The following is a 16838-nucleotide window of genomic DNA, read 5'->3' on the forward strand; positions in this document are numbered from 1 at the left end:
TCAGGGACGTGATGTTTAGCTCCCTTAGCCTTTCCTCGTAGTTCAGACCTCTCAGTTCTGGAACGAGTCTGGTGGCATACCGCTAAATGTTCTCTAATTTGTTTTCTGTTTAACTAGGTATGGACGCCAGTTTGGAGCTGCATTCTCCAGCATTGGTGTGACATAAACGGTTATCTTGAGGTTATCTTGAGATGATTTCGGGGCTTTAGTGTCCCCGCGGCCCGGTCCTCGACCAGGCCTCCACCCCCAGGAAGCAGCCCGTGACAGCTGACTAACTCTCAGGTACCTATTTACTGCTAGGTAACAGGGGCATTCAAGGTGAAAGAAACTTTGCCCATTTGTTTCTGCCTCGTGCGGGAATCGAACCCGCGCCACAGAATTACGAGTCCTGCGCGCTATCCACCAGGCTACGAGGCCCCTATACAGGGTCCTCGGTATACAGGGTCCTCAGTGTTTCCTTACGCAAACTTCTAAAGGCAGTTCTTATATTGGCCAATCTAGCATATGCCGCATATCATCTGGAAGATCGTTTACGTATATTAGAAACAGGATGGGTCCAAGTACAGAGCCCTGTGGGACTCCGCTGGTAACATCTCGCCACTCTGATGTCTCCCCTCCCCCCTCAAAGTTACTCGCTGTTTCCTGTTACTTAGATACTCTCTTATCCACTGGAGCACCTTACATTTAATCCTGTTTGTTGCTTCAACTTTTGTTACAGCCTTTTATGGGGTATTGTGTCAAAGGCTTTTTGACAATCCCAGAAAATGCAGTCTGCCCACCTTTCTCTTTCTTGCCTAATTTGTGTTGCTTGATCATATTAGTAATTGATCATTGATCAAATAATCGATCAAATTATTGATCATATTAAGCCTGTGACGAACGATTTACCATCTCTGAACCCATGCTGGTGGTGTGTTACAAAGCTATTTCCCTCCAGATGTTCTACGAGCCTTTTACACACGATCTTCTCCATCACCTTGCATGGTATATAAGTTAGGGAAACTGGCCTGTAGTTCAGTGCCTCCTGCCTGTCACCCTTTTTGTATATAGGGACTACATTAGCTGTCTTCCAGCTTTCCGTTAGGTCTCATGTTTCCAGTGACTTGTTATACACCATAGAGAGTGGCACACTTAGTGCTTCTGCACCCTCTTTTAGTATCTATGGTGAGATTCTGTCAGGCCCAACAGCCACTGTCACATTCAGCTCCAACAGATTCCTTTTGACTTCATCACTGGTGAGGTAAAATTCAACCAAAGTTGCTTGGTTTGCCTCTTCCTCATTTAGTGCAGGGGCTTCTCCTTGTTCTATTGTGAAGACCTCCTGGAATCTCTTGTTGAGTTCTTCACACACCTCCTTGTCATTCTCTGTGTATCTGTTCTGCCCTTTTCTCAGTTTCATCACTTGTTCCTTCACTGTTGTTTTCCTTCTTATGAGGTTGTGGAGCAGTTTTGGTTGGGGCTTGACTTTACTCGCGATGTCATTTTCATACTGTCTCTCCGCTTCTCTCCTCACTCTGAGGTACTCATTCCTGGGCCCTCTAGTATCTTTCCCTACTCTTTGGTGTTCTGTTATTCGTGTAGTTTCTCCATGTTCTTGTACTCAATTGCTTCGCTACCTTACATTCCTGATTGAACCATGGGGGGTTTTCTGTTACTTTTCATTTTTCTCCTTTTGGGCCGGGATAAACCTGTCTGCAGCTTCCTGGCATTTCTGAGTGACGTAGTTCATCATATCCTGCACAGTCTTTTCTCTGCTTTCTGTTTCCCATCACGAAGTTCCTCATCTCGTCATATTTTCCTCTCCAGTAAATTAGTCTTTTATCTTCCGATCACTTCCTTGGATAGGTTATCCCTACCTCCACCAGATACTCAAATATCAATACACTTTGGTCACTAATTCCCATGGGGGCTTCAAATTTTATTTCCTTTATTTCTGACTCCTTCAAGGTGACTGTCAGGTCGAGTGTAACTGGTTCGTCATTGCCTTTCATTCTTGTGGATCCCTTGACATGTTGGCTCAGAAAGTTTCTTCTTGCCACTTCCAAGAGTTTAGCTCTCCATGTATCTGCACCTCCATGTGGTTCCCCATTCTCCCAGTCTATCTTACAGACTATCTTTCCATGGTTGAAGTCGCCAATGATTAAGAGTCTGGATCCATTCCTGCTGGCAGCTGATGCTGCTCTCTCTATTAAATTAATGGTTGTCATATTGTTCCTATCGAACTCCTGTCTTGGTCTTCAGTCATTTAGTGGAGGGTTGTAAATGACTGCTACTATTATCTTAGGTTCACCCATTGTCATAGTTCCTTTTATTTAATCTCTGAATCCTTCACAGCCCGGAATTCCATCTCTTCAAAACTCCAGTCCTTCCTCATCAGCAGGGCCCCCTCCTCCTCCACCTCCTTGTTTCCCTTTCCTCTCTTTCCTTACTATATAGTAGTCCTGTGGAAACACTGCAGTTGTTATGAAGCCTGATAATTTTGTTTCTGTGAGTCCTATTACATGTGGGTTATCCTCCTGCAGCCTTTCCGCCAGATCATTTGCTTTGTTAGTAATCCCATCGATGTTTAAGTACATTACCTTGAAGCTCACGTTCCTATATCCATTTTCACACTCCCTCCCCACTAGTGTAGGAAGCCGTTCCATGGGCAGGGCTAACTGGGTAGTCTCATCCTTCTATGGGGTAGTTACAAAGGGTTCGGGGGGAGGTGGGGAGAGGGATGGAAGGCTTAGATCTTGCCCAGGCCTGCTTAGGACAGGAAGAAGACCAGGGGATAGGGAGGCAGGGGGTACTCGGGCTAAGGGAAGAGGGAGGATTTGGGTGGTATAGTGAGCATTGTGTAGGGGGAAAGGGAGGGTTTGTGCTTGGGGTGGGGTGGGCTCCTATGGGGTGGTGGGCTGGGGGTGTTGCAGTCCCCTCTGGGGTTCCTGAATTGCTGGATGGGGTTCCCCACTCCCCTCTGGGATTGCTGGGTTGGAGGCTGAGGTTCCCTGGTTCCTTTCCCTCTTCTTGAGGGGAGAGAATGTGGGCTACCTGGTGTGAGTGCTATCATGTGTGACTGCTACTTGGCGATACCAACCACACACCAGGAAGCCACTGAGAGACCTACACCCATATTGAAGCAAATATTGAATTATATTTTATTTCCCAAATAATAATAATGCTTTTCTTTTTAACTTTATAAGACAACATTTGATTTTGAAATTGTATTGTGTTGTCTGTTCCAGGGAACACCTCCTTACCTTGTTACCTTGAGATGATTTCGGAGCTCAGCGACCCCGCGGCCCGGTCGTCGACCAGGCCTCCTTCCTCTACCCCCCCCCCCCTCCCCACTCCCTCACATGCAAATTATGGAAACAAAATTTGTTGACGTAATTTTTTTATTATTTTTTAGCATAATTTTACAGAAACACATTTTTTTCAGGGGAAAATTCTATTTTTTATTTTGTTTCCGGGAGCCGTGGGCGCAAATTTTCCCTAACCCAGCTGTCGTATTTTCTCTATAAATGCGTAAAAAAAATATAGAGAATTAAGGAGAGGCTAAACATAATAATTCCGCAACTTTAGGGTTAATAATTAATTGGTTAATTAATTATTTAACACAGTTAAGCTTTTAATATCATCTGGATTTTTATTGGGAAATTTCATGCAAATGTGAAGGTTTTGCAACATTGAAATATATGTAAATCTGTTTATATATATATATATGTCGTACCTAGTAGCCAGAACTCACTTCTCAGCCTACTATTCAAGGCCCGATTTGCCTAATAAGCCAAGTTTTCCTGAATTAATATATTTACTATAATTTTTTTCTTATGAAATGATAAAGCTACCCTTTTCACTATGTATGAGGTCAATTTTTTTTATTGGAGTTAAAATTAACGTAGATATATGACCGAACCTAACCAACCCTACCTAACCTAACCTAACCTATATATATAGGTAAGGTTAGGTTAGGTAGCCAAAAAAAGCTAGGTTAGGTTAGGTTAGGTAGGTTAGGTAGACGAAAAAACATTAATTCATGAAAACTTGGCTTATTAGGCAAATCGGGCCTTGCATAGTAGGCTGAGAAGTGAGTTCTGGCTACTAGGTACGACATATATATATATATATATATATATATATATATATATATGCATATATATATATATATATATATATATATATATATATATATATATATATATATATATATATATATATATATATATATATGACGACACTATAGTCGTCGCGGGAGGGAGGGAATGATCTGGGGAAAGTGCCAAGCCATAACGACTATATAACACTGAGAACGGGGATCAGGATAAAGGATTTAGGATGGGACGGAGGGAAGGAATGGTACCTAACCACTTGTGGACGGTCGCGGGGATTGAACTCCGACCCGCATGAAGCGAAACCGTCGCTCTTCCGTCCAACCTATTGAATGAAGACAGCGAACGCGACCTTTCTTAATTGGCGATCTTTTCACCTAAATAATATATCCACTGCAAATGCCTCTTTTTAAATGGAAATAAATAACCCAAATGCCTTTTTTTATTTGTTATCAGTGTACAATTATGGGAACAAGGGGGGAGGATGGGGGGGGGCTTTTTCCCACATACCGGTTAGCAGCAGAAGCAGGTAGACCAGAGGAAGCAGCAGCAACAGCAGCGGACGCTATAGAATTAGCAGCAGAGGAAGCAGTTGCTGTATTTTGCGGCAGAGTATGCAACAGCTACTGCTGTTGCATACTCTGCAATGCTCTGCATGTTCCTTCCTCAACAGTAGAGGAAGGAACAGCAGAGGAAGCAACAGGAGAGGAAGGAACAGCAGAGGAAGCAGCAGCAGAGGAAGCAGCAGCAGAGGAAGCAGCAGGAGAGGAAGGAACAGCAGAGGAAACATCAGCAGAGGAAGCTGCAGCAGAGGAAGGAGCAGCAGAGGAAGGAACAGCAGAGGAAGCAGCAGCAGAGGAAGCAGCAGCAGAGGAAGCAGCAGCAGGGGAAGCAGCAGCAGAGGAAGCAACAGGAGAGGAAGGAACAGCAGAGGAAACATCAGCAGAGGAAGCAACCGCAGTAGCACCAGAGAAAACAGCAGCAGCAGCAGCCGTAGCAGCAACAGCAGCAAAAAAGTGGAAGTAACAAGAGGATCATCAACAACAAAGAAAAAAACAGCAGCAATCGCAGCATCATCATCAAGATGAATACAGGAACATCAACAGTAGCAACACTTGTAACAGCAGCCACTGCTACTGCAAGATGAACAGCAACAGCGAACCAGCGCCCCCTAAACCCCCCTAAAACCCCCCCTAGAAACACCACTTCTCTATCACCCGGAAATTCGCTAATTAGACATACTTTTTTGGCCAGCGAAAATTTAGCGGGGTATTACCTCCTGTGGAGCTTATCATTGCGGCTTTTCCCCCTCAATTTCCTTCCCCTGTTGAAAAGGTAAGTAATATTTGCGTTTTGAAGGAGAACTGATGTTAGCGAAAACTTTTGGGATTCGAAATACATATTCCATTTTTTTTTGGTTCCTCTGGTTGGGTTCCCGAGGGCGTATAATGAATCAGCTCTCAGGATTTTTGGGGGAAAGTTTGCGATGATTACTAATAGGATGAGAGCAGGGTCGTGAGCTGAGGGTGGGGAGGGGAGGGGGGGAGCTGAGAGAGGTGGTGGGGAGAGGGAGGAGCTGAGAGAGAGGTGGGTAGGGGAGTTACGAGCCAAGTAACACACACCACACGTCAATACACATGAAATACATAATACATATCCCGCTACACAAAAGGCAACGGGATACAGGCACCATCTAGTATAATATAAAAGCGTCTGTCTGTTCGGTGCTGTAGATCAGATGCTTGTGGGTAGCCTCACCAAACTTTGCAGTGTGACGAGTGGTTATTCGGGGCTGGTCGTAGGTGGTTCAGGAGTTCCCCCGTGTCTTAACTTTTGCATGAAATGGTAAAATAAAATAATATCTAATCGCTAAATACCAGACTCAATCCTCACTTACAATCACGGACACGTTATTGTTTTAAAATTATTATGTTTGTCTTATGAGGTTTATTGATGAAGACATTGGGTACTGAGTACTGTTACGGTGATAATGGGAAGGTGGTGAAGGGTAGGGAAGGTGGTGAAGGGTAGGGAAAGTGGTGAAGGGTAGGGAAGGTGGTGAAGGGTAGGGAAAGTGGTGAAGGGTAGGGAAGGTTGTGAAGGGTAGGGAAGGTGGTGAAGGGTAGGGAAAGTGGTGAAGGGTAGGGAAGGTTGTGAAGGGTAGGGAAGGTGGTGAAGGGTAGGGAAGGTGGTGAAGGGTAGGGAAGGTGGTGAAGGGTAGGGAAGGTGGTGAAGGGTAGGGAAAGTGGTGAAGGGTAGGGAAGGTGGTGAAGGGTAGGGAAGGTTGTGAAGGGTAGGGAAGGTGGTGAAGGGTAGGGAAGGTGGTGAAGGGTAGGGAAGGTGGTGAAGGGTAGGGAAAGTGGTGAAGGGTAGGGAAGGTGGTGAAGGGTAGGGAAGGTTGTGAAGGGTAGGGAAGGTGGTGAAGGGTAGGGAAGGTTGTGAAGGGTAGGGAAGGTGGTGAAGGGTAGGGAAGGTTGTGAAGGGTAGGGAAGGTGGTGAAGGGTAGGGAAGGTGGTGAAGGGTAGGGAAGGTGGTGAAGGGTAGGGAAGGTTGTGAAGGGTAGGGAAGGTGGTGAAGGGCAGGGAAGGTGGTGAAGGGTAGGGAAGGTTGTGAAGGGTAGGGAAGGTGGTGAAGGGCAGGGAAGGTGGTGAAGGGTAGGGAAGGTTGTGAAGGGTAGGGAAGGTGGTGAAGGGTAGGGAAGGTGGTGAAGGGTAGGGAAGGTTGTGAAGGGTAGGGAAGGTGGTGAAGGGTAGGGAAAGTGGTGAAGGGCAGGGAAGGTTGTGAAGGGCAGGGAAGGTGGTGAAGGGTAGGGAAGGTTGTGAAGGGTAGGGAAGTGAAGAGTAAGGAAGGTGGAGAAGGATACAAAAGGCTAAGGAAGATGGTGAGGGGTTAAGAAAGATGGTGAGGGAGAGGGGGAGGGGGTAAGGGAAAATGACAAATCGAAGATAGTCACTGGTAGCGAAGGTAATGAAAGAGAGGTAATGCAATGAAGGAGAAGAAAGGTGATGAAGGGAGGTGAAGGAAGGGAGGTGAAGGTTGAGGGAAGTGGGTGAAGAGTTGGGAAGTTGAAGGGGAAAAGACAAGCCAAAAGGGGAATTCAGAAAGACAAATTTCTGCTCCATGACCAAACTTCCATTAAGTGTCGAGTGATGAGGACGGTCGTTCGTAGAGTAGATGGTTACAGATATGGCCATTGTGTTTGATAAAGATGGTGACGGTGATGATAGTGAGCTGTGAAGATGGTTACAGTGATGGTAGTTGTGTGTAGTTAAGGAGAGGAGGAATATAGTGAGCAGTGAAGATGGTTACAGTGATGGTAGTTGTGTGTAGTTAAGGAGAGGAGGAATATAGTGAGCAGTGAAGATGGTTACAGTGATGGTAGTTGTGTGTAGTTAAGAAGAGGAGAAATATAGTGAGTAGTGAAGATGGTTACAGTGATGGTAGTTGTGTGTAGTGAAGGAAGGGGGGGGGGGTGAATATAGCGAGTAGTGAAGATGGTTACAGTGATGAAGATAGTGTGTAGTGACCCCGAGCGACGCTTGGTACCCGCCTGTGGGTACAAAATATCTGCCTTAAATATTTTAATTAAATAATGATGAATTCGATTGCTGATTGATGAATTCGAGTTTATGGCACCACTTTTTTGTGAAAAAGTGGGAAACTAAGAAAAGCAAGTGTATTGAAAATTAACTCCACGAACTAGTACCTGTGGATCTTAATCATGTAAGATTATCATGTAAGATTATCATGTAAGATTATCACGTAAGATTATCATGAAATAAGAGTCAAACTCTCTCTCACACAAAATGGGGAGTACAAGCGCTAAGATACACTTACATCCCAGCACCAATAATCCGATGCTGATTCTTCAACAGATAAATCTGTGAATATGAATTTATGCAATGAAATAACTCGAGGTAAATTCACCTCAATACGCCATAGCAATATGAAATAATTGATGGCAAATATAAAGGGATTAGTTAATGTGATCTTAATGGAAAAATCATTTAATGTAATTAAGTTATTAGTATTTCTACTGATAACAAAGGATAACAGCTTAGCTGTAAGACATACGAGAAGAGTAATCGAGAGGTTACGCGTCTACTACAACTTTTTGCTGCAGGATATTTTGGATGCAACACGTGCAAGATGGGCAGCTTATCTTCTCCCACGACGTGCGAACAGCAGCTGAAAGGCAATTACACTGCAGACTTCTTCTACATAAGAAATAATAGATATACAGTATCAGATACTGCAGAATTCTTCTACATAAGAAATAATAGATATAACTGATAGCGCAGAATTCTTTCAAATAAGAAATAATTTATATATTTTCCTAAATAAATTACGGAAACTGCTAGAGAGGAAACGTACAAGTTTATGTTGTTATATATATATATATATATATATATATATATATATATATATATATATATATATATATATATATATATATACATATATATATATATATATATATATATATATATATATATATATATATATATATATATATATATATATATATATATATATATACGACATAGGGACAACTAGCCTACATGTTTATCTGTGATCACAGAAAACAATAAAGAAATAATAGTTGCCGAGCCGAGTGTCCATTGATTAAGGGAACAGTGCCAATCCTCCGTCTTCAGCTGGTGCTGGAAGGACGTCGATTACGGGTTGGTAATAAACCAGTTTCCAGGACACTGCTGCTATCTGCCAAAGTAATATAGCGTCGCTCTCGCAGGAGTAGGAGTAAGCAAGAGACGTTGCTGGCTGGTGTAGGAGCAAGTAATATGGCGTCCGAGCCAGGGGCCAGATTCACGAAAACACTTACGCAAGCACTTGCGAACCTGGGGCCAGATTCACGAAGCAGTTACGCAAGCACTTACGAACGTGTACATCTTTCCTCAATCTTTGACGGCTTTGGTTACATTTATTAAACAGTTTACAAGCATGAAAACTTGCCAATCAACTGTTGTTATCGTTATAAACAGCCTCCTGGTGCTTCGGAGCTGATTAACTGTTTAATAATTGTAAACAAAGCCGCCAAAGATTGAGGAAAGATGTACAGGTTCGTAAGTGCTTGCGTAAGTGCTTTCGTGAATCTAGCCCCAGACCCTTACGCTGCTCTCTCTCTTTCTCCTCCTTCCCTCGTCCTAATACGCATGCGCACAACTCCAGTAGGAGCCCCGAACGTAAAATATTTTATTTATCTGAGATTAAATTAGGGAAGGAAGGAATTATGAAGAATATTTACTGCATAAATAAATGTATTATATTGTATTATAATTTCTTGTAGTGTCAGTCGGTTTATTGAGACTGCGTTAAATGAAGGAGAGGAATATGAAGTGAAATTATTTTACATTGTAATATTTTCCACGGGAGTTTTTAATCTAACTAAAAAAAGCGAGTTCTAGTAAGCAGTGATATGCTAAATAAATAAACTCATTTATAAACGATTATCCTAAACAAGGTACGGGCTCCATGCTGGGGCTGCATACTCAAGACAGAAGAGTAAGGGGAGACATGATCACCACCTATAAAATTCTCAGAGGAATTGACAAGATTGATAAGGATAAACTGTTTAACACGGGTGGAACGTGAACAAAGGGACACAGGTGGAAACTGAGTACCCAAATTAGTCACAGGGACGTTAGAAAGAACTTTTTCAGTGTCAGGGTAGTTAACAGGCTGAATGCATTAAGCAATGATGTGGTGGAGGTTGACTCCATACACAGATTCAAATGTAGATATGATAGAGCCCAGTAGGCTCAGGAATCTTAACACCAGTTGATTAACAGTTGAGAGGCGGGACCAAAGAGTCAGAACTCAATCCCCGGATATACAACTAGGTGAGTACATGGCATGTATTGGCAAGGCAAGGTAAGACAAGAACAAGGCATGTATTGATGTACTGCAGAGGGCATCAACACTAGCCCACAGAATGAGAGCGAAACTGCTGGTCATGGGGGACCTAAATCATGGAGAGATCAATTGGGAATCAAGGAATCTCCATGGAGGGGACGAAACATGGGGAGCAAAATTAGTAGACGTTATAGACAGGAATTTCCTAACACATGTGAAGGAAGGCACAAGGGAAAGAGGAGCGGATACACCGAGCCTATTAGACCTGATTTTCACCCAGAATAAAGAAGACATCGAGAATTTGGAACATGAAATACCACTAGGAGCTAATTATCATTGTGTCCTAGTCATTGACTACATGATGGAACCTAAAATTGCGACCATGGGACAAGAAGTCTGGGACAGGAGGGTTGACTACAGAAGAGGGGACTATAGGAGGATAAGGGACTATCTGGGAGAAGTGCAGTGAGAGGAAGAAATTAGAGGAAAAACAGTCCAAGATATGATGGACCTAGTCACACGGAAATGCCAGGAGGCCGAAGATAGATTTATGCCAACAGTAATGGAAAAAGGTAAGAGGGGAATATAATAACCCATGGTTTAATAGACAGTATCAGGAAGCAAAAATGGCCAGCAGGCGGGAGTGGAGGAAGTACAGAAGACAAATGACAGAGGACAACAGGATTAGATGCAACAGAGCTAGGAACGATTACATTAACATACGAAGAGTATCGGAAAGAAATTATGAGAATGATATTGCGATCAAAGCGAAAAAACAACCTAAATTACTACATAGCCATAAAAGAAGAAAAATGTCGGTGAACAAGCAATGGAGAAAACTAAGGGAAAACAGAAAAGTGACAAACTAATCTGCGAGGCACTGAATGCCAGTTTCCATGGAGTGTTCACAAACAAGCCTGAGCAGCTCCCATTGTTAGAAGAGATTACCATAGATGAAAGACTATCAGGTATAGAGGTGACAGTAGAGGAGGTAATGAAACAGTTGACAACTCTGGATGCAACTAAATCGGTTGGACCAGACAAAGTTTCACCGTGGATACTAAAGGAGGCAGCGCAGGCCCTCAGCGTGCCTCTGGTAATGATCTTTAATGAATCACTTATGTCGGGAGAATTGCCCAGTTGCTGGAAGGAGGCAAATGTCGTACCGATTTTCAAGAAAGGAGATAGGGAAGAGGCACTTAACTACAGACCCGTATCACTGAGAAGCATCACCTGTAAAATACTTGAAAAAATAATAAGGCTAAGACTTGTTGAGCACCTGGAGAGCATTAAGTATATAAACAAACATCAACATGGGTTCTGGAAAGGGAAATCATGCCTAACAGACCTTTTGGAGTTCTATGATAAAATAACAAGGATAAGGCAGGACAGAGAAGGATGGGCAGACTGCATATTTCTGGACTGCCAAAAAGCCTTTGATACGGTTCTGCACATGAGACTGCTATTCAAACTTGAGAGGCAGGCAGGAGTAAGCGGAAAGGCCCTAGCATGGGGTAAGGAACTATCTAACTGGAAGTATATATATCAATTTAGCCCGAGAGTAACGGTAAGGGGCGAGAAGTCGGACTGGCAAACAGTATTTAGTGGAGTACCTCAAGGATCGGTGCTGGGTCCAATTCTATTTCTAATATACGTAAATGACATATTTACAGTAGTAGAATCCTACATATCGATATTTGCGGATGACGCAAAATTAATGCGAAGAGTTGTGACAGATGAGGATTGTAGGATCCTCCAGGAGGACTTAAACAGGTTGCGGAGAAGGCCAGAGAAATGGCTACTTTAGTTCAACACGAGCAAATGTAAAGTTATGAAAATGGGATCAGGTGTTAGGAGACCAAAGGGACCGTTCATGATGAATGGGAACTGCTTACCTGAGACGATTCTAGAAAGAAACCTGGGAGTAAACGTAACACCTAATCTAAATCCTGAGGCACATATAAATAGGATAACGACAGCAGTGTACTCTACACTGGCGAATTTAGAACATTCAGAAACACAAGTGAGGAGGCTTTTAGGGTGCTTTACACTGCCTACGTGAGACCAGTCTTAGAGTATGCCGTCCCATATTGGAGTCCCCACCTGTGGAAACACATAAGGAAACTGGAAAAGGTTCAGAAGATTGCGACGAGGCTCGTCCCAGAGTTACGAGGGATGGGGTATGAAGAGCGCCTGAAGGAACTGAACCTTACGACACTAGAAAAAAGAAGAGAGAGGGGGGATATGATAGGAACGTATAAAATGCTCAGGGTAATTGCCTGAGTGGAAATAGACGAAATGTTTACACGGAATACTAAGAGAACAAGGGGACATAAGTGGAAGCTGGAAACTCAGTTGAGTCACGGAGATGTTAGGAAGTTTTCTTTTAGCGTGAGAGTAGTGGAAAAATGGAATGAACTTAAGGAGCAGGTTGTGGAAGCAAACTCTATTCATAATTTTAAAACTAGATATGATAGGGAAATGGGACAGGAGTCATTGCTATAAACAACCGATGGCTAGAAAGGCGGGATCCAAGAGTCAATGCTCGATCCTGCAGGCGCAAATTGGTGAGCACACACACACACACACACACACACACACACACACACACACACACACACACACACACACACATGGCCGTCGAGGTGTCGTCGCGAGCAAGGATAACAAGGTCATTGATTTCTTAAAAGCCTGTCGCAAGCCGTTTTATCACGGCTCACGAACAATGCCGCATTTACCCCAAGGAGACCTGAACCTCATTAAAGGAATTCAATATTGGTTAAGCGATCATATAATGTGAGAGGAGATTCCTAGATTCATTAATGCTGAGGATTCTGGGAACCTGTTGAATTGTATCTTATACGGAGTATAAGGCAATAATTTCATCCCTGAAAACATTAATTTCACCATCAATAAGGCATTGATTTCAATAAGGTATTGACGTCATCATTAATAAGGCATAATTTAATTATCAGTAAGACATTGTCCTCTTCGTCAGTAAAGCATTGATCATCTCATTATTAATAAAGTATTGATTTCTAAATTAACAAGACATTGATTTTGCCATCAGTCATCAATAGGGTATTGTTTTAATTAACAATAGCGGCAAGAGAATGATTTTATCATCAATTACGTATGTTTCTCATTATATCACGCGCACACACATACACACACACGAACTGTAAACAACCGATGGCTGGAAAGGCGGGATCCAAGAGCCAATGCTCGATCCTGCAAGCACAAATAGGTGAGTATACACACACACACACACACACACACACACACACACACACACACACACACACACACACACACACACACACACACACTAAGAATGCACTATCCAACAGGAAATATTTGGTGTGTGAAGGGATCGAGGAGAGAGATGTTCTCCTGTTCTGTCAGCAGCAGACGAAACAGCATTAATAACAATAGCAGCAGCAGCAGCAGAAATAACAGCAAAGCAGCAGCAGCCGGTGCAAGGAAGTGAAGGTATTGAGTGGTGAGGAGAGGCATGATGCTGGCCCCGTCCGATATCTGAAAGTCATCAATAGTTTGATCAAAGGGGCTTCTGGTGGGTGACAGTTAACGCCAGCCAGGCGCCCGTCACCCGTCTCCCTGACGGTGTGGACGCTCTCACCCACTCTTCCGTTTCAACCCAAAAAATTCCCAATCTATTGCGTATTTGTAGTTCATTTATAGATCCCCATTTCAACGTAGTTTTCGGCGTAACTCACAATTGTCGTGTCTACAAAAATTTATATGCTAAGTGTGGATTGTTTGAAGGCTTATATGAATGAGTGTTGGTGTATAGAAATGTGAATACCTTAATTTTTTATGATATTCTGAGGGGGGGAGAGTGAGGGAGGGGCTGTATACCTCTACAACGACTCAATCGCCCCTTTGGGTGCCATCGCCTGTTGACGCCCCCACCTGTACTCAGCTCCCACCTGTGGCACCTGGTAGGTAGCTGTCTGCCTGCAACAGCGGTCCCACACCCTGAGTGAACCGCTTCGACCGGTGGGCATCAACCAGGTGAAGGTAGCCAACGGTTTGAGGCCCGCGGTGCACTAAGGCTCGTCTACCTACGAAGGGCGAAGACCCCAGCGAGAGAGAGGCTGATAATTTGCACAACTTTCCTTCATTTTAATCCAAATTACGCGTCGATCAGGACCTCAACGCGCGCCACCACGAACCCTCTGACGATGGCCCAGTAGCCAAGCAGCAACAGCAGGACATCGACGGGAGACATCTCCCGTCACGCAGGGTGCAGTCGCACCTCCACAGATCTCCAGTATCAGCTTTTGATACTGGTAATGGCTCAAAAGGGCCACCACTTACGGGCTATTCATGCCCGTGCCACCTTTTGGGTGGCTCAATCTTAATCAATCAATCAGCAGGACACACTCGCCAAATCGTTTAACAACCAGGTACCCATTCTCTGCTGGGTGAACAGAGGCATGCAGTTAAGGATTGCTTGGCTCCTCCCCGGCTAAGGATACGAACCCAGCTAGGCCAAATCGCTGGCGAAGCACAGGACGAGTGTCTTCCCACTGCGCCACGGGGACTGATATTAGTGCCTTGATGTTAATACACACATTTGTGGTACTTTTAGGATTGAAAACAAGAACGTTAATGCATCATTGAAGGTGATCACAATATATATATATATATGTCGTGCCTAGTAGCCAGAACGCACTTCTCAGCCTACTATGCAAGGCCCGATTTGCCTAATAAGCCAAGTTTTCATGAATTAATGTTTTCTCGACTACCTAACCTACCTAACCTAACCTAACTTTTTCGGCTACCTAACCTAACCTAACCTATAAAGATAGGTTAGGTTAGGTTAGGTAGGGTTGGTTAGGTTCGGTCATGTATCTACGTTAATTTTAACTCCAATAAAAACAAATTGGCATCATACATAATGAAATGGGTAGCTTTATCATTTCATAAGAAAAAAATTAGAGAAAATATATTAATTCAGGAAAACTTGGCTTATTAGGCAAATCGGGCCTTGCATATTAGGCTGAGAAGTGCGTTCTGGCTACTAGGTACGACATATATATATATATATATATATATATATATATATATATATATATATATATATATATATATATATATATATATATATATATGACACTGTCAGACCACGAAGGAAGAACTGAAACAAGAATTTCCTTAAGTACTTTAAAGTACTTCCTTTAATAGTACTTAAGGAAATTCCTGTTTCAATTCTTCCTTCGTGGTCTGACACTGTCACATTTTTCATCAGGTGTTAATATTCGTGATTTACACACACACACACACACACACACACACACACACACACACACACACATATATATTATCTGGTTTATTTCGATCCATTTTCTGTGAACATGTTATCGATTACTTTTTATATAAAATAGGAAAGTCTAGCAATACTGAGAAATACCCAAAAATAATGAGGACTGCAAGATCACAAAACACAATACCATAAGTTATCGCCACTGTGAGGTTGGTGAGAGGGAAGGGGCCCGGATGTCACTGTGTCAGTGTGATTTGTCTAGGAAGTTCTCTTCAATAAACTTAATTCATTAATCTTAGAACTTACTTATTTGAAGTTACTGCAACTTATTTGCCTTAACTATCATTAACTTTATATCTTTCATATAAAATGACTTTCTTCAATTTATGTACTTCAACTTATTTTATAACTGAAACTGTCTTTCTTAAACTCACTTTCCTACTTATACTTCTTACTTAAAAATTCTTAAACATAATCTTTTGACCAAAACTTTCTCAAAATGAAAAAAACTTAAAAAAAAAGAATACTTTCTCTAAACTTAAACTCTCTTACTCATTTTTTTCTTTCATTTTTGAATTGACATCAAAAATCGCAACGCATAATCAAAAAATCTAGCGCGCCAGTGTCCAATTTGAGTAATCATGGAGGAGACGGTCTCCAAAAGGAGGGGGGGAGGGGGGAGAGGGGGGAAAATATGTATGGTCATGAATTTCTCGAAATGTGGGAAGGCCCCTCACGTTTGCAAAAAAAAAAAAAAAATCCAAGACTTGGTAGATTTCCCATGAAGATTTTTCTGTATATCATTTGATGTGCAGCCATGTGGCTGACTGGCTTATGTGGCTGACGACGAGCTGGCTTATGTGGCTGACGACGAGCTGGCTTATGTGGCTGACGACGAGCTGGCTTATGTGGCTGACGACGAGCTGGCTTATGTGGCTGACGACGAGCTGGCTTTGATGTGTTTCTTGCAGGCTTTTTTTGGTATAATTTGTGTATAGTCAGGATATTATTTTTTTAACGGTTCTTATCAATGAATCTTATTGTGCATTTCTATTCTATAACGGGATGTTTTACGCGAATACATTATTTAATACTATAATACTAATTTAATACAGTGTGATTCCGTCTGGTCGGCCTCTCGCGGGGCCGACCAGATTGCGGGGCTCTCTTTCTGCTGGACACTGGGCAGAGGCAAGGCTACTCTTAATGATTGACCTTGATTTCCAGATTTTATATGTATATATATATATATATATATATATATATATATATATATATATATATATATATATATATATATATATATATATATATATTATCGCCACTGTGAAATCACTGTATTTAATACTATATGTAATACAATATTCAATACAGCATTTAATACATTATATAAATATACAGCATTTAACATATCCAATACAACATTTAATACAATATTTAATATTGTATTTAATACTCTATTTAAAACAATATTTAATAATACATTGATTACTATAAATCATACAATTATTATTACTATATTTAAACCAATATTTAATCCTGTTTTAATACTTGATTTAATATTTAGCTAAATGGTATTT

General features: G+C 42.2%; 2 protein-coding genes across 2 annotated transcripts in view; both read left to right on the forward strand.

The window, feature by feature from the left end:
• Nucleotides 1–5120, forward strand: part of LOC138351073 (cytochrome c1-like) — a 30185-nt gene extending 25065 nt beyond the window's left edge. The window contains exon 4 of the mRNA XM_069302698.1: nt 4768–5120. Within this exon, the coding sequence (XP_069158799.1) occupies nt 4768–5120 (353 nt within the window). The remainder of the gene's footprint in view (nt 1–4767) is intronic.
• LOC138351041 (agrin-like) overlaps nt 1–16838 on the forward strand; it is a 279560-nt gene that overhangs the window by 64842 nt on the left and 197880 nt on the right. The window lies entirely within an intron of this gene.

The sequence above is a fragment of the Procambarus clarkii genome, chromosome 48 (assembly GCF_040958095.1).
Source record: "Procambarus clarkii isolate CNS0578487 chromosome 48, FALCON_Pclarkii_2.0, whole genome shotgun sequence".
Taxonomy (NCBI): Eukaryota; Metazoa; Arthropoda; class Malacostraca; order Decapoda; family Cambaridae; genus Procambarus; species Procambarus clarkii.